The following is a 20662-nucleotide window of genomic DNA, read 5'->3' on the forward strand; positions in this document are numbered from 1 at the left end:
GCTTAATTCACTAACTTTTAAATGTATACATAAAAGGGGAAAAAGCCAACTAGGGGCTTTTTTAACCTTAATAACTAGTGGATTTAAATTAGAAAAAGAAAAGAAAGAAAAACCATTGGCAAGGCCGTAGTCAAATTTAAAAATAAATGTGTTTATAATCTGGACAGTCTTCACAATCATAGCAACTATCTGGTTAGACTCTACTGAAGTTACAATAAATAAATAAATAAATAAACCCATTGTGTTCCCTCCACAGCTGGTTCCAGAACTTTTTCTAATAAGCAGTAACATGGGTGAACAAACAGATATACTGAGCTGACAAGATGACATGAGCCGAAGTTATTAAAGAAAAGGGGAAGAGGTAATTTCCAACTGTATTCAAAAAATGAAGGGAGTAAAGAACAATTACTAAATGAGAAGAAACAGCAGGGAGGGATGAAGGAAGTATTTTCAAGCCTCATGGAGAATTGCAACTAATGGCAGGTTTTAAAAATATAAATGGAAAAGCTCTACATCAGGTTACTTGATGGTATCTTTCAAACTGGAATGAGACATAGCCAAATTAAAAAGTTACTGTTCTACAACTTTAAAATGGACCACCCTCAAATTCAAGCTCAAGTACATTGGCCAGAGCTTATAAACGTTTTGAGCATTAGAACTTTAGCAACAAAATCAAATGAAAGCAATAATTAGTAGTCAGTTCAGTTTCAATTGATATTCACTTTAATGTAAAGCTATTAAAAAAAGGACTTTTTCCATTGTGAAGGAAATGAAGTTAAAATAGTTACAATGAACATAAGTCCTCCTGAAGCAGCATTAAGGCTTAGTTGTACATTACAGTAGGAGAGCAAGAAACCTCAGTATTTAGTGGTTTGTATTTAAAAGGAACACTGTCAGGTCAATCTGAACCCATCATTTTGGTTTTGTCAGACAAAATTTTACAAAACCTGAGATCAATGAAAAGATTTTAATTATACGTGACAATGATACAGTTTTTTTTTTGTTCAGATTTAAAAACATTCCCCTGAAGTCTCTGCAACTTGAACTTGCAGCTTTGTCCTAGCACAGTCTGTGAAACTGACTAAGAATGAAAGTGAAACTATTGTATTTCATCTCCCCAGTGAAATGTAAAAAGCAAACTAACAGTACCTATCTATGGTGATAGATCAATCAATTTTTAAAATTCTATAACCCATGTTGTTAATGAACACAGATAGGGACATTTGGTTATCTTATTTTGAAAAGAAAAAAAAAAAACATAGGATTTTTCACCTCATGCTACCCCTTTAAAAGTTCTTTTACTAGAAGTTAAACAACAAACTTATATAATGCAGGAAGTCTTCCACATCAAGACTTCAAGCTAGTAGGAAATTTTGGACTGTAGAAAAACACAACTGTCAAACGCTTAAAGGCCAAACTGGACTCTCAGCTATGTTCCCACGACCGAATGACCCCAGAGGGAGCTGTGTCCTTGCAGATTTTGGCCCAACAATAAGACTCTAAAAAACCACTATACTCTAAGGAAAAAGTCATATCATCTGAATTTTAATTTGAGAGAAAAAGAGGATCGCGTTCCAAAAGCGACCAATTTAAGATAGCCAAGAGTAGCATTATCATGCCATAGACTGGTATTTTTCATTTTGAAATTCTGCATTGTTGATATTTTGGCAAGATGTTTGCTGGAGTCAGTCAGAAGGGGGAGGAAAGGACAGCAGAAAAACAAAGAAAAAATCAAAAATAATTCCTTATTGGCAAAAAAGGCAGATTTTTAATATGATTAATAGTTGAAATGATCATGTAAATAAATAAAAGGCAAAGGAATAGCAAAAGGGATACATCTTACACAGTGGGATGTTTATTTTACATTGAAAGAAGTAAGAGTTTCTGTACAATAGAAGGCACAATGAGAGCAATGTCCTGAGCCTAAAAGGAAAGAATAAGCTGGAGGACAGGACAATGAACCCATGAAACATCCAAGAGCTTGGAAAGGTGGTTTATCCAGCTTGATGAAGATATCTTTGGAGAGGTGAAGCAAAGAAATTTATCTGCATGAAGATAAAAGGTGGGAAATAAAAGTGGCATAATGGAAAGAACTCAGAAAGCAGCAGCAATAGCATAGTGGAAGCAAACATGCCAAGATGATTCCTAGTGAAATATCACACCACACTCCTTTTGGAACGCTATAGCAATGCCTCCATTTACATAACCATGGAGAAATGTATTTACAATTGAGAGTCAATTCCTGATTATCGTTCCATTTGTTAAACTCCATTTACGAAAAAAAGTTACCTATAATTCAAAGATAATTACAGAAATGCAGTTATAGTTACTAAACCTTCAACGTTTATGGTGTTGTCTCAGATTTTAAGCCTACTTTCAAACTGGAAATTTCCCAAATTTAAATTATGCTACAATTGTTAGCGAGAAGATTTTGCATGCAAGGCACTGCACGTTATTCTCTGTAAATGGAGATAAAGCTGTTACAGTCCTACAAACTGTTTATAAGGACATTAGTGTGATAAATCACTGTGTGGAACTGTATTTCTGAGCTTAGAATCAAAACATACAAAACAGATAATATTAGGCCATAACCAAGAAGTTCCAACACTTGGAAGTTAGGAAAAAAAATAAAAAAATGAGTTTGTATATTTAAGGATGTAAAAAAAAAAATTAAGCAGGGTGAAAAAATGTAAAACCTTCAATACATGCAAAAAACACTGGTGGCTCTAACCAAAGGCTAAAATGTGTTGAACGCTGAAAGTGAAGTGTAGAAATTGAAAGTAACATCTACAGGTAGGTGTGCTTTAGACAGAGCCACAAGTGTTCAGGGTTTTCCGATCTCAGTTTTAAAAAATTAGTGCACATGAGAGTTATCAGTATGGGGAGGGGGAGAGAACGTAAAGGTTTCAGCATAGCTGACTTCTGTTCAATGTCTTCAAAGCACACAAGAAAATTCAGTTTGCTTGAAACAACACTCTACCAACCAAACAAGACATTGGTTGGTCAGACCCTACATATCTTTCAATTTTATCTCCTTTTCATTTTTTCTACTCAAAGTAAAAATTTCTGCTTTTTTACTCAAGCCAATACTCTATACTTTCACCACTTTTTCTCTCAAACTACTTTATTTCACCACTAACAAATGTGTGAAGGTTTATTTTTCAAATGCTCTTCACAGAAACAACCCACATCTCAACAGCTGTCACTTCTATTTTTAAAAATGGTCTTAAAGAGGTAATCATTATGATAAAATGAAAAACATTCTCTGAATGGCATGTAAGGAGACTCTTATCTTTTGGCAACTTCAAAATGATGAGCATTGTAGAAATTCTTGAACAGAAGTGAACTCAGAAGTGGAAAGTAAAAGAACAACCAAAAGGGAAATGAGCCAGATAACTGCAAGGGAAAGAGGGTTTATGGATACAAAACAAATGGGTAAAAGTGAGTTGATTAAGCCACCCTTGCAAAACTGTCAGGAAATTTACCAGGCCAGGCACAATACTTGTCCACCCTTTAGCATGATGAAGAAAATACTAATGATGCTTTAACACTGAATCACACCCATTCAACGTATTCCTCCCCCTAAAGAGTGAGCAAGTATAATTTTGCAAGGCTGCAAATGAACAATCATGAGGGTAGAGAAGCAGGTGCAGGCACAGGTTGAGAGGACATTTACATGGAAGTCATATCATTGAGAGCGTGGTCCAGCTCCTCGCTGATTGCTTTGTACTTCAGTTTCTGAGAATATAACTCATCTAACATTCACCAGGGAAGGCAGAAGTGAAAGGAAATGGAGAATGATCAGGTGATTGAATGTGAAGGTGGTGGGATGGGACACCATCCGGAAACAGCATCAAAAAAGGGGAACAGTGCATAGAAGGAAGTGGTATGGCAGGCAGAGAACAAAAACAAACAATATGTAAATTAGGAAGGAATACAAATGGTGAAAGGCTTTATGTGAAAAGTCAATTAAAATTACTGCATCATCAGCTAGCCAAGCTGAGATATAGATAAAGCCGAAAAAAAATAAAGTGTGCGACGAAAAAATAATTCCCATTTCCCTAAACTGTATTTAACTTGCATTATATAAGTTATCAAGGCACATGCAATGAGCTACAAGCCAGCAGGAGAGGGAAGAGTCTTGAAAATGGTGCTTAGGGAGAACCAGGTATCCCACTTCCGCCTTAAAAATGTTTTGGGTTTTGAATGATGTCATACCCTCAAGCTTTTCCAGAGGGTTAGTTCTTCCCAAGCATCTTATTTTTCTTTTTAACTGAGAAAGTGACTGTAAATTCTCTGCAGCTGGCTGGCTCTTTTATAACCTTTAAAGACCTCTTGCACAAGTCAGCTTTCTAGATCAGCACTTAAGGTTCTTACAATACTGAACTTAAAGTCAACACAATTTTAGGAGTAAATCTCATATAGCTTAACCTTTAATTACAAAGCACTATTGAATTCTATTCTTGAGATAAAAGAGAATTCTATTCCCTTTACTGCAATTCTGATAGATTTATCAGAGCCCTAAATGCAAACTGTGTGGCGTTAAATAGGCTGTGCCCCTGAATGTGTATACAAACCATTAACTTCACTGAAAATAGCAGCTGTTCTATGCCACGAAATAGTTGCCCTGACCTGCACTTATCTCAGTCATAAATTAAATTAACTCAATATTCCTAATTACAACAAACATACTACTCATTGCTGATATTTTAAAGTAATTAAACTAGCATATTAATAACATTTACCATCTGATCATTTTCCTTATCTGAATATCCAAGTAGAAGAGTTTAAAGCAAAAAATAGTCTTAGAATATCAAAGAACAAGAAACAGGCAAGAGCAAAACACTGTCCAGCTAAAATGTTTAATTATGGGAGTAATAAATTTGGATTGGAAAACACATCATTCATTTAGGATCTTATCCTGCCCATTTTAATTATGTGAGTAGTCCTACTTATTTGCTTGGGACTAGTCACATGGAATAAAGATTTGTAGGACTGGGCACTAGACGAAGCCCATGGGTGAATATCAGCTTTCTATTCTGCAGGAAGCGTGAACAATAAAGCACAATCATACCTTCTAAGTCGTCGATGCTCTTCTCCAGCTTGGTTACTGACCTCTCAGCAAATTCAGCACGGGTCTCAGCCTGGAGTTAAAAAGACATACAAGGTCAAAAACTATACAAATGACATTAGGAAACTTTCATGATATTTACAAATACAAAGGTAACAATGAGTATGAGAAAAAAAAAGTATGTTCAATGACAGAATAATAGGAAATAGGTGTAAAATCACAATCATCCTCCAATATTGTCTAATGCGGTATAGCTTTGATGCTGGCACCTAACATTATGCTATTTTCCACACTGACAAGTTAAATTTCACATTAATCAGAGCAGTATCGTAAAATCCATTAATAGAGGATTGTTCTAATTTTACCTCCTTCAGTTTGTCAGTCAGGATCTTAATCTCCTCTTCATATTTGTCTTCCTTTTGTGAGTACTGTAATTAGAAAGAGCATGAGATGTCAGACCAAATATTCTCTATATGAAAATACAACATGTATGACAATCTTACATTGTAATGATAACCATATACTAGTTCTAGGTATGGATGTACTTTAATTTATCTTTCAAGACATAGTGGTCTTGCTGTCATTTATTAAAAGGGCCACATTTTGCCCAAGTTGCTGAGTGGTAACTCAGGGCAGCATTTGGTACTATAATTTTAATGTAGGAGGACAAGTTGGAAAAAATTTAATATCTTAGCACACAAATTGCATTTGAAAGCTATAAAGTTTTAAGTAACACTGACTGATAATTAATGTTATGCATATTTAAATATAATTGATTATATACTTGTATTAATGTCAGATATTTCCATTTACCAAAAGCCTTATTGAAATATGGTGTAAACATTTAAGGACAATGCATAAAAATTCAGGCCACTGGGGTTATAAGGCCCTAGCCTACCTTCTCTGCCTGAGCCTCCAGCGACTTCAGGTTGTTGGTCACAGTTTTCAACTCCTCTTCAAGCTCAGCACATTTGCTATTATTTTGGAACAGAGGCAGGAAAGGGGACAGGTGGGAGATCAGTCAAGCAAAAGAAATAGAAAAAAAGGGGGGAGAAAGATTGAGAAAAATGAAAACTGAATTACAGAGCAAAAGAACGGCCTAAAAAGCAGCTGAATCCATCACAAATTGAAAGCAATTCATTACAATGCCAGAATTCTCTTTAAAAAACAAAAACAAACCCCATTACAAACAAGTTACCTACAGCACCAGGCTTACTTGAAAGTACTGACAGACCCTTTAAATATGAGATAGTTCAGCTTCTTTTTGGCTGCCAAAAGATCAGTTGTAAAGGTTAAATAAATAAAATAAAATAAAATAAAAAAGACCAAAGAAAGCCACCAAAGCAAGATGCAAAGAGAGTAAAGAGTGCAGTGAAGGTTCATTCATCATTACTGAGTGAACTAACAGCTATGAAAGCTCATCAAAGACTTGGGTTGCAGTTAAACCTGAAAACTGTATATTAGTATCAGTACCTTATCCTCTGCAGCCATTAATGCTTTCAAGGTTTGATCCATTATTCTTAATTGTTCTTCCAGCTGTCGGACTTGGCTGTTAGTGAACACATGAAATGCACAAAAGCCATTCACAAAATCAGTGTGCAGGTAGGGCATGCAGTGACAAAAAAAAAACCAAAAAAAACACACACGCACACACATACACCTACACCCGTTTACTTTGGTGTTTAACATTTATCTCAATCGTTACAGTAAATGAACAAAACATAGCTTTGAGTTGAACACAAAGAAGTGTACTGCCAACATCTCGTGCAAGTATAGTACGGTCTCGCAGCATCTCACACACCTCTCCGGGAAGTCACAGCACTTACCCTTCTGAGAGTTCAGCACGTTCCTCAGCACGCTCCAGATCGCTCTCAATGATCACCAGCTTACGAGCCACCTAGAGTAAGGCAAATAAAACAAACAAACAAAATCACACATTATTGCACACTATATGCTAGTGCAGCCAAAGCCTTGGATAATATCTCTCACTATAATGTTCTACGTACAGGGACAATACACTTCTCGTGGAATTACTGATTCAAGGAAATCTAATGGGTTCCTGGCTGCACTAGACCCTTGCTACTTATATAGGCCTGTCTGCATCGCCTGACCAAGATTTTCATGTCCCCTATTCCCATTCACCAACATGACAGTTTTAAAATAAAATTTTCTTTTTATAGCTTCTCTGAAGACAGCAGTGATCCTTCTCTCAGCCATTTTGGAGCAATCATAGCTGACGCACCAGCATCTTGGTATGCGATGTCATGATATCACATAACAGGATGATGGACAGGCCAACATGTGCTTAATCCTGTCTGTGCTATTATTGTCCATTTTTGTCTGCCTTTTTATCAAATATGGTTCTGTGCAGTGGGCTACTCTCTGTGAAGGAATGAGCACAGATCTCCACTCATACTTGTGCAGTGGAATCCGAGTATGGATCAGATCTCTAGCAGACAAGCCGCAGTCTTGTCTCTCGAGGCACTCAGGAGCCTATTTCTCATATCAAACCTTTGTGGGAACAGTGCTGCTCTCTTATTGACAGGGATGCTTGTGACCTTTTGTACTTTAAGGCAAACAAAAGAGAAAAGCTGTAGTCAAAGCCTGTAAGGCCTCAGCTCTTCGATTTGCACTCAGGAACTGACCTCTTCATACTTGCGGTCAGCCTCCTCAGCAATGTGCTTGGCCTCTTTAAGCTGGATCTCCTGGATTTCCATTTTCTCCTCATCCTTCTGGGCTCTGTTCTCTATGACCTTCATTCCTCTGAAAGTCAGGAAAAACAGGAAATACAAGGCTTAGTGCTTCCTAGTTTATCTCCAATCCTGACACCGTTTGGAGTGCATCTTTCTAAGACAGACTGAGATGGATGCAGCATGTCAGAGGTGTCATTTTATTTTACAAACTGTGAGGCAAAACTTCTCAGGTCTAGTCCTGGCTCCCTGCGTGCTTTCATAGGAGGTTGATAAGAAACTAATGGTATCTGAATTAAACAAGAGTGGTTCATTATGCTGCTTGCACAACTCAGCATTACATGAAAGTTTGCAATCAGCAGCCTGACCACATTTTTCTTCAATTCAGTTAAAGTGCTCCCTCACCCAAAGGTGAATGACAAAAGGGAACTGCTTTTGATATCCTAAGAAAGTGATTAAGGACAATATGAAAAGGAGGACTTGTGGCACCTTAGAGACTAACAAATTTATTTGAGCATAAGCTTTCATGAGCTACAGCTCACTTCATCGGATGCATTCAGTGAAAGTATGTAGCTTAAGCCTCAACTCTCTGGCACTGCACGTTCAACTCCCTGCTGGGTATTTTTCTGAGGTAGATAAATAAAGTTCTTTGTGAGCTACTGTATCTGCACCTTAGAACCTAAAGTCCTTTCTGATCCGTACAAACAAAACATTTAGCATTTTTTCAAGAGCCAGGATTTGCCCAGTTTGCTAAACTAAAATTCCCTTCCCCAACTGTTGTGCCATGTGCTGTGTGTCTGTCAAATGCTTCCCACCTCAAAAGGTGGCTGCATGATGAATAATGGTGTAGAGTGAGTCTGGAAAACATTTAGCGACCTTTCCAGACGAAAGGCACTATTATGGGTATTAAATATAATTTTACAAGTCTACAGGTGGGATTTTCAAAAGCACTTAGACCCTGGGCTCCTAACTCACTTAAGTACTTTTGAAAACCCTACCTCAAATCCCAGTCTGGACTGACTGTTTCTCTCCCCTTCCTTGGCCATGAAAGCACAAAACTGCATTAATGCACATTAATGCACAGGCAGAGCAGCAGTCTTTTCAAAGGCTTGCCAGTCTCTGGGTGGGCTTCTCAGTTGGATGCTCTGGAGAGATGGACTCTACAGTCTCCCATCAGGAGACTGAGTGTGCACCACCACCACAGAACTCCTGGCCCAAGATACAAAAGTCTTGGGGTTGGATTAACCTGGGTCTCTCAAAAGGGTAGCAGAACACATCAAAAGCCAAAGCACCAAGCTTAATGGTCACAGGATATCTGTAAAGTTATCTCAAAACCTGACATATAAACAAGGACTAAAGTCTGCACGTTCAACATGTTCCTCCAAATTTTAACTGATTGAAGTCAACGCATGTAAAGGCACAGTAGATTACATGCAATCACAAGATATAGAAAGGTGGTTAATTTATTTTTATCCAACCCACATCTGGACAATACTTGGCTTGTCATAAAGATAGCTTGCTGCTCAAATGAGAACATGAATCAGGCCATACCCACCTTTCACTCTCATCTGCTGCCTTCTCAGCCTCCTCCAGCTTCTGCAGAGCAGTTGCCAAACGCTCCTGAGCACGATCCAACTCTTCCTCAACCAGCTGGATACGTCTGTTCAGAGAAGCTACATCGCTCTCAGCCTAAGTAGAAGCAGAAAAGAAAATGAATCCATAATACAACCTAAGAGTCTTCTTTTGTAAAGGACCATTTAGATGGTTTTAGAACAACAGTTGGGAGAATGTACTAAGAGAGAACACTAGTCTAACTGGTTAAGTGGCCAACAGATATTTTTTATGTATCTCTACAGATCTGCGAGCACACACTCACTTGCGCGCTCTCTCTCTCCTACTCCTTCACTGAATTGTGTAGTTATCTCATAATGGAGGACAACTGATCGATTTTTCACCTGATATGAAATACCTAAATACTGTACAACATGCCCTAAGAAACTCAAGTGTTCAGTGAGTATATGTTTATTTTTTGGTTACTATGTATTCAGCTTGCACATATCCTCAGATTACAGAATCTTTACGTAAACATTAAACAATGTCAAAATTACGTTTTGCCCACTTTACCCAGAACATATTATAGGAATATAAAGGGTTTTAAATCCTATATCTTAAATCTGTATGTGGGAACTTGCCCTTCTTTTAACAACGGAAGTTGTATGAACATTTCCTAGAGCTTAAGAAAGGTAGGAAGCAGCATCTCTATGACAAGGCATAGAGGAAACACCCAAAATTACAATACATGGGTGAAGGTATTTGCAAATATCCAGCTCATAAAGGGTGAACAGAACACTAAAAAAAAACCCCAAAAATAAAACATGCAGTACTGGATACTAATGAGTTTTGTTCACAGGAGGGGACACAAGGCTGAAAAACAAGAGTCTAGCCTATGTTACTTTAACACAGGAATCCTGGCCTCACCAACTCTCACAACACATTTGGTTACATATTTTAATAATACTATCTGCATATTACCCTCAGCTTTGCTTTACTTGCATTAGAGATTTGCTTAATCTTCTGTGTAACATTTACACCAAGACTATGCGCCTCTTATCTTTACAAGCTTTCACTTCTGACATTTTCCAAGCTACATTTGTTCTAGTCACAGAGTAAGTACTGTGACAGCATTTTGTAAACAACTCCCTTATTAAGCCTCTCTGTTTCTTTCCAAAGGATATGAAGGGCAGTAGTGTTTAGAATAAAGGGTCACTATTTTAAAAGGAAAATTACTTCCAGGAATACAAATGACTTTTAATGCGCTGAAAACTATTTCAACATTTATTAACTTTGCTCTAACAAGGAAGTGTGATTATGGTGCCTGCCATCACTGAATTCCAGTTTAGAGGTGGATTCGGTCATGGATGTGGTCAGCCTCCTCAGTAGAATTCTCTGATCATGTTTTTGTGTAGAATAAAATAGGTGAAAATAAAAAAAAAAATAAAAAAAATTAAAAAAATCACATCTAATTGAAACTACACATTTCTTTCATGGCAAAGGTACAAGTCAGTGCCTTTTTGCAATTAAAGTTTTTTAGGATCCATCATTTACAGCCATAATAACAATAATATTTGTATCACAGTAGTATCTAGGAATGCTTGTCATGGACCAGGATCCCATTGTGCAAGGTGTAAATGAGGATCGCTTACGTACTGGATAGCATCTATCCTTTGATGCACAGCCGCCACTAGAATGAATGAAATTATGCACACACAACAAGGGCACAAATTGGTAATCTATTTGAAGTCAATGGGAGCATTGACAGTAGGACTCCAGGACTAGGGCCAAAATAAAATAAAATAAAAAATCCCTAAGTGTCAGTATTCCCTCCAATTTTATTCTTTTCCCAACCACAAACTACAGTTCAGAACTCTTATTAAAGGCCAGAGGTTTTATGAAAAGCACTTGGATATTTTAACTTGAAAAGTACAACTTTTTATGGGGGAAGGGGTTTTCAAATGTTAGTCTAAAAACACCTTGGGAAAGTGGTAATATTACAAGTTAACAATTATGTTAAAACTATTCTTAATGTGATAAGAGCACACAACATACTTAGGAAACACAGGACGATTAAAGTTCAAGTCTTACTTCCTGTTCTACAAGCAGTAACTCAGCAAGGGTTTACCAACTGGCCTTATAAGGCCTATGTTATTCTGCTGCAGAGCAGGACTTCTGTCCTTATATGGTAAGGAAAGGAAAAAATTACTGATGACATGGAGGGGCACTCCCATGGCTAATAGATAAACACAACCCTTTGCACTGATGCCACAGCATTCACTATATACTGCATACTTTTACAGTGAGAAGTCATATAACAGATTGGGGTGGAGTGCAAAATGTATCATCAAATGTGGTCACTAGCAATGTATAAAATGGGGGGGTGGGGGGAGAGGGGGCCGCGCAGAGAGGGGAAGGTAGAATGGAGCATCATTCACTTATTATATTTTAAGAAAATGGCAGCCAATGGTGCAAGAAAAGACAGTCTGGTTTAGTGTTCAAAAGTGGTAAGCTATGATATCGTTTGGCTAGAGCTTTAGCTTTTTTATTGTTTGCATTTCTGTACCTTGCACAAAAGAAAAAATATCTAGCTGGTCACATGCCATACAAGTCAAGCAATACACTATGGAAAGGATCATGTAGACTGCTTGCTGCAGTTCATTCTCTGGGAAGAAAAATGGAATCAGAGTGCAGCTTCAGCATGGATGCTTATTTCATATAGCAGAGCCACATATTTAGATGTGCCCATCAGTTCTGTTTTCTCCATTTATTCACATCAGTGCTGACCTCATTCAAAGGAACTTAAAATATCATGCAAATAAATTCTGGAGAATTTCCACAATCTAAATAAAATATTCCAGGAAAGGAAGAAAACCTCTAACTTCCTCTAACGACAACACTTGATAAAATACTTAAGACCGCTCGTATGGATTTGATCCTGCTTCCAGTGAAGTCAGTGGCAAAACTGCCACTGTTTTCAATAGTGTAAGACCAGGCCCTAATAATTTAGTAGCAAAACTCGTTATATACTTAAAAGATTCCACCGTAATCAAGCTATTACCTCAATTGGGGAAATCAGGGTCCTTTACTCCAGGGATCTTATTATTGTTCTCAAGGTCTTAGAAGAGGAATCCATATTTAAGGATGTTTAATATGGGAACTATTAAATTAGCAAAAGTATGACATGATCTGCCTCTAACTGTGAAAATGGTATGTGAAGTGACTGGTGAGAATGTAAAGGTGAGAATGTTACAGAATTCGAATGAGCCATCACTGTTGTCTCTGAGAAGGCCATCTGCAACCAATCAGGAAGCATTCCACTTGCTGATGGACCTCAGATAACACGCTTGTGCATTTACTGCCTAGATTAGAACACGTACAAAATTCCAGATTATAGGGAAAGGCCACTAGAGACCCTACAACCAGTTTTTCTATTATAATGAAATAAATGAATGCTGATAAGTGACATCAAAGAACAAAAAGAAAAGGAGTACTTGTGGCACCTTAGAGACTAACCAGTTTATTTGAGCAAAGCTCATGCTCAAATAAACTGGTTAGTCTCTAAGGTGCCACAAGTACTCCTTTTCTTTTTGCGAATACAGACTAACACGGCTGCTACTCTGAAACCTGTCATTATCAAAGAACAAAGTTTTCTATAAACACTGAAGACAGAAAACACCTCTGTGAGGTAAATTTTTACCTTTTTACATATGGGAAACTTTAGGTACAGAGAAAAGGAGTACTTGTGGCACCTTAGAGACTAACAAATTTATTTGAGCATAAGCTTTCTGAAGTGAGCTGTAGCTCACAAAAGTTTATGCTCAAATAAATTTGTTAGTCTCTAAGGTGCCACAAGTACTCCTTTTCTTTTTGCGAATACAGACTAACACGGCTGCTACTCTGAAACCTGTCATTATTTAGGTATAGAGATACTAAAAGCAGTACCAAAGGACAGTGGCAAAGCAAAGAATAGAACTCCCAGTCCCTTGCAGTAACCAGTAGACAAAACCACATCCCTAGACACATACTGGGTGATGCTCCTTGTTTTTTGTAATGTATTCTGTATAAAAACCTGAGCAAAACAAATATTTCTGTAAGGAGTATCTTGGTTCCTACTTTTTATACCTAAGCCATTAACTGACCTTTAAATAATTTGCTAGCCTGAAAAAAAGAGTTTGTTCACTTTAGAGAGAGTAAGGATGGTTAAGGCACTACCCTGGCCCTCAGTAGATCCAGGTTCACTTCCCTACTGTTCTTACAGACTTCCTGTGTGACCTTGGGAAAGTCACTTAGTTTCTCTGTGCTTCGGTTACCCATCTGTAGAATGGGGATAATAGCACTTCTCTACGTCACAGGGGTACTGTGAGGATAAATATATTAAGACTGTGAGACACTTAGATACTAGGGTAATGTGGGCCATCTAAGCACCTTAGACACACAGATTTGTATAGCATTTAGAGACATTGTTGCCAAATGCTCAGAATTGGCTTCCTCAGTTCATAGTCACCTAAGTAAAAGTAACCTGATTTTCAGAAGAGCTGAGTACTTACCTCAGTGGGAACTGTAGGTACCCAGCACTTCAAAAAATCAGGCCACTTATTTAGATGCCTAAATATAAACTTAGAACCCCACTGTATGCACCCAACTTTGAACGTTTTGTTCACGGTTCTTTAGTACCAACGTTTATGCTAGACAACCTAGTCTACCTAAAATATCTTCAGAATCTTTTATTTTTAAACTTAACATTTTAGACTAATAGCCACAATTATCTAGTACTTATCTGAAATCCAAACCATACTTGCTAAAAATGATATTTGTCTTGAGGTGTCTGTCTGAAGCCTGATGTTACATTCTTCAGAAAAAAACAGAACCCATTTAACTGGCATTTAAAGTAACCATTGTGTTAGAAAAAACTGTCAATGAAGTCTCTAAGTCTAAGTTGTCCAGGAAAAGGAATGCAACAATAAATACTTCTGAAATTTGCAACCGATCAGGTACAGACTGCTGTACATCAGTGATCACAAATCTGAAAAACAGGATATCCTCCCAGGAATTAGGAGGATCACAAACACTAGCACTGAGTTTCACAATGGAATTGAGATTATGAAGCTTCATTAGGCCACTGAGCAGAACACAGCCCACAGCAAAGGGCCAGCTACAGGCTTCCCAGTGTAAAAACTAATTTAAAGGGAAAGGGTGTTTGTGCCCTTGCCTAGCCCCTAAAAGCTGCACAGAACTGAATGAAAGGGTGGGGGAAAGGGGAACAGGGGACAGCCTCCGGGTATAATTTAGTCTCTCCCACCACCTCTGAGATTTGTCTCCAGGATACTGTTGTTCTGCTACGAATCTAAGCACAGCCCTTCCCTTCCCCTACACTCACACGCTCCCACCCCAGCCCCTGCAGAGGCCACATGCAGGGAGCGAGAAGAAACCTGCCCTGCAATCAGCTCTGCCCTGCCCCCAGCCCCAGGAGGGGCAGACAGGGATGTCGCTGGGTGTGTCCGCCAGCAGGGCGCAGGGCAAAGGCTGGGGGCAGAGGGGATGGGGCGCGCAGAGAGCCCTGGGGAGGAGCGGGAAGGGCCGGGTGCCGACCCCACGGAGAAGGCAGCAGCAGCCCTGGGAGGCGCTGCCCGGGGTCCGGTACCTGCTCTCGCAGAGCCCGCTCCTGGTCCAGGGCCCGCTGCAGGCTGCCCGCCTGCTCCTCGGCGCTGTCCGCCTGCTGTTGCAGGCTCCGGATCTTCCTCCGCACCGCCTCCAGCGAGCTCAGCCCCGCCATGGCCATGGCCCCGGCTCCGCACCGCCGCCACCGCCGCTCCCTGCGCTGCGGCTCGGCTACCCCTCGCCCCGCCTCGGCCCCGGAAGTTCCCCCGCCTCCCCCTGCGCTGCCCGCACAGCGCCCGGGGCTGCCCCGCGGGCTGGGCAACGGGGCTGCACACGGAGCCCCAAACCGGCCGGTGCCACAGGGAGCGTGCGGGGGCAGGCAGAGGGAGCCCCAGGCTGGGCTCTGCAAATGGGGGGAGGGGCGGATACAGACTCCGCTCTACAATGGGGGTTAGGGGAGGAGGAAGGACTCAGGGACCCGGCTGGGCTTTGCAATGGGGCGTGGTGGAAAGGCCCCAGGGACCCAGGCTAGGCGCTGCAATGAGCGGGGGGAGGAGGGAGGACCCAGGCTGGACCCTGTAATGGGGGGTGGGGTGGAGGGAGGACACCAGGACCCTTGGACTCTGCAATGACGGGGGGGAGGGAGAGAGAGCGCGAGAGATATGGACCCAGGCTGGGCTCTGCAATGGAGGGGGAGAGAGACATGGACCCAGGCTGGGCTCTGCAATGGGGGAGGGGGAGGGGGAAAGACAGACAGACATGGACCCAGGCTGGGCTCTGCAATGGGGGAGGGGGAGAGACAGACAGACAGACATGGACCCAGGCTGGGCTCTGCAATTGGGGAGGGGGACAGACAGACAGACAGACATGGACCCAGGCTGGGCTCTGCAATGGAGGGGGAGAGAGACATGGACCCAGGCTGGGCTCTGCAATGGGCGCGGGCGGATGGAGGACACACGGACCCAGTCTGGGGTCGGCACCGGTGGATTCAGCATGGCATGTGCAATGGGGGGTGGAGATCGAGAAGATCCCAGAGTAGCCCGTGCAGTGGGTGGGGGAAGGCACTGGACTCTAAACAGGCTGGGAGGACGGGGAGACGCTAGCCCGGCCGGTGTGAGGCAGGGCCGGTGGGCACGGTCCTGGTGCCTCCATGCGTGCATGGGCGTTGCGGAGGGAAGTGAGCATCTAGCCTGGCAGCGAGGGGCGGCAGCGCCACCTGCCGCCCACATTGAGACCCATCGTACCCTCTGTCCACGGGCTGTTCCCCAAGGCGTGAGAAGGGACGGACGGTGGCGGTGTGTGAAAAGTCACCAGTCAAAGCGGGTGGCAGGCCAGGAGTTCCCCACCCTCCCCCTACATCGCAGAGGAACACTGAATAGGGACAAGGGCCCGATTAGCTGACTGAGTCGCTCGGGACGCTATACCGCATATGCCACGTGGTGGGGTTTAAGGCACAGAGGCTGGAGCCTGCCAGGGAGGCTGTGGAGCGGTTTTAACATCTCCGAGCAATGCTCAGGGGGTTGTTAGCCCCCAGGGGAGGTGGGTTGGTGGCTCTCAGGCTCAGGAAGTGCTTTAAGGAGTGACTGAATTTTGCACTGGTGAGTCATTTGACTTTACTCACTCCCTCATGTGAGCTCACCCCAAGGAGCTCTTCCCCTCCCTCCCTGGGACAGATCTCTCTCTCAAAGCTTGGACCGATGTGCAGTAGGAGGAGGAATACTCTGAATAAACGATTTGTGCTCCCAAAGATACTCTACATATCTGCTTCACCACAACCTCTTATCACAACAGGAGACACTGCATACACCAGGAAACACAGTATTGCAGAGCAGCTTTTAAATCTCTGCCTTTGTCTCGAAAACAAGCCAGGCATCCTAGCTACCCTCTGCTTGAGCGGTTACTGCAAATAAAACTGCTTTCTCCACACCAATTCCAAAATGGTGTTTTTCTTCCAAGTAAAGGGAAATGGCACCATGACTGCATTGGAGACGTCTCTCTTTTCATGAAAGCAATCTAGTAACATGTCTCTCCCCTCTCCTGCCTTCTTCTTCAGGCAAGCTATTCCCAAATAGTTTGCATACTTTTCCTTATAAGGAAGATCTCCCTGGATCTATATGCGGCTCCTTTGAACAAGTTAAATAAACGTCCTGCGGGAGAGCTGCCTCTCATCCATTTAGCCTTATACAGAGAAAGAAAGACATCTGATCCATATTATACAGAGTCTCTCTCTCTCTCACACACACTTTTTTTAAGATCCTGAGCTCCATCTGAAAATTAAGAATCAAGTTGTACAGTCTATACTGGGACTGAAACACTTTAAAAAAAAAAGTAAACAGAAATGTTTTGTCTTCTTTCACACACAATTAGATCTTTCTTGTTTACATTTCATCCTCTAAAGTATTTTCCCTGCACCTAAAATACTTTGCTTCATCATCATCTCTAAAACTCCTTCCCAACTGTATTATTTTTAGAGATTCATTTTAAAAGCTGAGTTAAGGGGGGAAATACATCATCAATTTGGAAGAGTTGTGCATCACCTAATTCTATAATTCAGAGGTGAAATTCACTCATAGGGAATCGAATCCTACAATGGTGGCCAGAGGGATCTGGATGTAAAGCTGTAGAAATGCTAAATTTGTACGTACTACATGCATGAAACTAATGCTTGTCAAGGGGCAAACAGATGGGTGGGATGAGGGTTCGGGTGGGGTGCAAGCTTTCACACTATACCATATAAAGCAAGGAGCTATATATAACCCCCAGCTTGCTCTCTGGATCTCTATCCCACTGACTGCAGACCTAGCAAGTATCATCTTCTGGAGGGCTGTCTTATCCTTTAACAGGTGAATTATTAACCTCAAATATCTCCAGACATTAAAATCTAGGAGATGGCCTTCAATTTAAGAACCACGGAGTTAGGGTAACCTAAGCTGTAATGATTCAGTGAAGGCCTAGCTGATGTTAGGCCTCTTTTGTACCCCAGCAGGTAGCTGTGTATATGTTAAAAGACCCTGTACTAAGAGTAAAACAGCAATCCTTACTGTTCTTGGCCTAGGGAAAAACAGATGCAAATAACTCACCAATAAAAACATCTTTAAATGACTGCAAATACTTTTCTCAGACAGGAGAAATGGTAATTTTTTCCTCTCCCCTCCTTTTAATCGTCTAAACAAACATCCCACCCACCCCTTACTTACAAGCTCTGTCTAGAGAGGTGAGTACATCTGAAATGCACATGTGCTGAGTGAGCAGAAATCCATGTCTGTGCCTTTGATGGTGTGTGCACCTCATGCAAGAAGGCAGCGTGGTTTCACCTCTGACCAGGAAACACCTGGCCCCTACAGCAAGCATGTCCCTGGGATGCAGCTGGACCGAAGCACAGGCATGTGTCCTGTGCAGAGGGCAGTAGGGTTTGGGAGGGTAGAGAGGGCGTTGTGTGTGTCTACTGGGGGAAGGGGGGCACTAACTTACGTCTGCGGCCTTTTTCTCAGCCACTTCCAGCTTTTCCTGGGCATCTTTCAGGGACTCGGAGTATTTGTCCAGCTCATCCTCAGTGCCCTTCAGCTTCTTTTGCAGAGCCACCAACTCGTCCTCCAGCTGCGAGACGGGTGGAAAGTGGTGGGGTAGGAAGAAGGGGAGGGGGAAGGGTGCAGCAGGCAATGTGATCGCGCAAAGGAGAAGTGTGGGTGCAGAGGGACAGAAAAGGACAGACGGACAGAGAGAGAAAAGGAGAGAAAGAGTTAGATTCCCTTTTGCTCTTGGCAGAGGCACGCTACCTTGGTGGCCTTCTCTTCTGCTGAGAAGAGGCTTTCCTCAGCCTTGTGCAGCTCCTCCAGCACTTGGTCCCTCGTATCCTCCGTCACATGCAATTGCTTTTCCAATTGCACAATGTCCTCCTCAAACTAGGCGCACACAGAGGAAATACAATGCACAGATACATTTTTTCTGGGTGTTTCCCCCTCTTCCCTTCCCCAACCTCCCCGTAAATGCAATTTAAAAAAAAATCCAACTCCATCCCAGGAAAGGAGTGGAACACATCTGGAAAGCGGCGCTGCATTTGCAAGGGAACACTTCTGCTTTCCGATGCTTAGCATAAAATGGGGGAGAGGAGGCTGGGGAACACATGGGCTAACTTGCACTTAGCTAAATCAAAGCAGAGCTGTCCATCACCAGCCAGCTACTAATTTTTACACTTTATTCCGGCTCTAAGGGACATTTTAAGTCTGTCTGGCCCCCTTTTCCCCTCCCCAAATCCCTCGGGTAGTTATTCAAATCTACTCCACTGGTGTAAATTCCGCTCTTTCGAGTTACTCAGTCTCTTTGGGCGGGGAGGGGAATCCCATGAAGCAAAGTCCAGGCAGCCGGTAAGAGCCCACACGGCGGAGAGCTGGGACAGACTGCTGCTCCAGCCTGCGAGCCGCATGAGGACCCCGAGGGGGTGCTGCTGGTGGCTACCGACTCGCGCGCTGGCACGCGGCGAAATGCAGACCTGCTTGCTCCTGTCCTCCGCCGCCTTCTTGTCCGCTTCGGCTTGCTCGGCTCGGTCCAGGGCGTTCTCCTTGTCGAGCTTCAGCATCTGCATCTTCTTCTTGATGGCATCCATGGTGGCGGCGGGCTAGGAGTCCACACACGGAGGAAGGGACGGGGCGGGCGGGCTGCGGGAGGCGGGTCTGTGCTGGGGCTGAGCGCCGGGCTGCAGTGGGAGCGCCGGCCGGGCAGCGCCGCGCAGATATGTACGTTCCACGGGGGCTGCCTGCATTCCTCAAGCCAGCCATCCAATACTTTTTTGGAGAGGGCTTTTCTCCCCCCCGCCCCCTGGCCTCGTCCCTACCCCCTGGCTCTCATCACTCCCAGCTTTTTTTCCACCTCCGGCCTTTGCTCTCCCATTCGCTGCCGCCTACCATTTGACCGTGGATATGACTATATATGGGATCCGATGGGCCAGGGAGGGAAGGCAGGCAGGCAGGGGCAGAGTTTTGTGCCTGTGTCTACCCTGAACACGGGGGACGGGACGTTGGCCGCTGCCGGGGGCAGGCCAGAGCGGGTTGCGCGGGTGATGCTGTGAGCCAGGGCGGACTGTCTGCAGGGAGCGAAGTTATGCCTGAGCTGCCCGTCTTGCAAAGTACTGGCGTGAGCCGAGCGCTTGGGTGATTGTTCTGCTCCGTAGCGGGGCTGGCGCGTCCCATCCCGGACCCTCCAATAAATCCCAGCCCCAACGTCACCGGGAGCCCACCGAGCTTTCCTCCCTTCCTGTAATATACAGGCTTCTTTCTAACAGACCACAAGGTATAGGCATTAACTCGGTCGGGTCATTCCCTGGGGTGTGGTGAAGGCTGGAGGGCTCTCTGGCTCACAAATCCATTCACAGTTTTCACACACAGCTTTAAGGAAACCTTAAAGAGCCTTGAGGCTCAATGATGTACAGGGCTGGTGAAATTTTCTTCGCTTTTGCCCTTTGCGCAGGGAGGAAGTCATATTTTTGCAACCACAACTGGAACCGATCATCTTCTGGCTTGTTACTACATTTCTACTGGAACTACCAGATTTGGGAATACAGTAGGGGGAAAGAAGGCAAGAGGGCCTGCTAGAGGTTAACTTTCTGCATTTAAGAAAAGGGATTCATTTAAAATATTTCATCTCCTGGCACACACATGGGGACAAATTTGTAAAAATCATCAGTTTATCTGATTGGAGAGGGAAATTATATTCCTAATAGAATGGAGGCAGACTGTGAGCTCTTAGAGATAGG

The 20662-nt window shown here is 42.7% G+C and overlaps 1 protein-coding gene and 1 long non-coding RNA gene across 28 annotated transcripts in view; one reads left to right on the forward strand and one right to left on the reverse strand.

The window, feature by feature from the left end:
- LOC140894856 (uncharacterized) overlaps window positions 1-10739 on the forward strand; it is a 27457-nt gene extending 16718 nt beyond the window's left edge. The window contains exons 2-3 of the long non-coding RNA XR_012153961.1: window positions 257-361; window positions 9618-10739. This is a non-coding gene — a long non-coding RNA (uncharacterized lncRNA). The remainder of the gene's footprint in view (window positions 1-256; window positions 362-9617) is intronic.
- The window catches only part of TPM1 (tropomyosin 1), a 23469-nt gene extending 3775 nt beyond the window's left edge, over window positions 1-19694 (reverse strand). The window contains exons 1-10 of one of the 27 annotated variants that reach the window (XM_073303592.1): window positions 19403-19686; window positions 18385-18510; window positions 9317-9450; window positions 7717-7834; window positions 6898-6968; window positions 6545-6620; window positions 5437-5499; window positions 5075-5144; window positions 3677-3755; window positions 2027-2045 (exon numbers count right to left, since the gene is read on the reverse strand). In XM_073303592.1, the coding sequence (XP_073159693.1) occupies window positions 2042-2045; window positions 3677-3755; window positions 5075-5144; window positions 5437-5499; window positions 6545-6620; window positions 6898-6968; window positions 7717-7834; window positions 9317-9450; window positions 18385-18510; window positions 19403-19516 (855 nt within the window). In that variant the 5' untranslated portion in view covers window positions 19517-19686 and the 3' untranslated portion in view covers window positions 2027-2041. Of the gene's footprint in view, window positions 1-1833; window positions 2046-2854; window positions 3756-5074; window positions 5145-5436; window positions 5500-5969; window positions 6046-6544; window positions 6621-6897; window positions 6969-7716; window positions 7835-9316; window positions 9451-14956; window positions 15162-18384; window positions 18511-18689; window positions 18816-19402 lie in introns of those variants that run through there. The other 26 variants (XM_073303611.1, XM_073303610.1, XM_073303609.1 and 23 more) reach the window with 26 other exon arrangements.
- Window positions 19695-20662: the final 968 nt, after the last annotated feature.

The sequence above is a fragment of the Lepidochelys kempii genome, chromosome 10 (genome assembly GCF_965140265.1).
Source record: "Lepidochelys kempii isolate rLepKem1 chromosome 10, rLepKem1.hap2, whole genome shotgun sequence".
NCBI classification, from domain to species: domain Eukaryota; kingdom Metazoa; phylum Chordata; order Testudines; family Cheloniidae; genus Lepidochelys; species Lepidochelys kempii.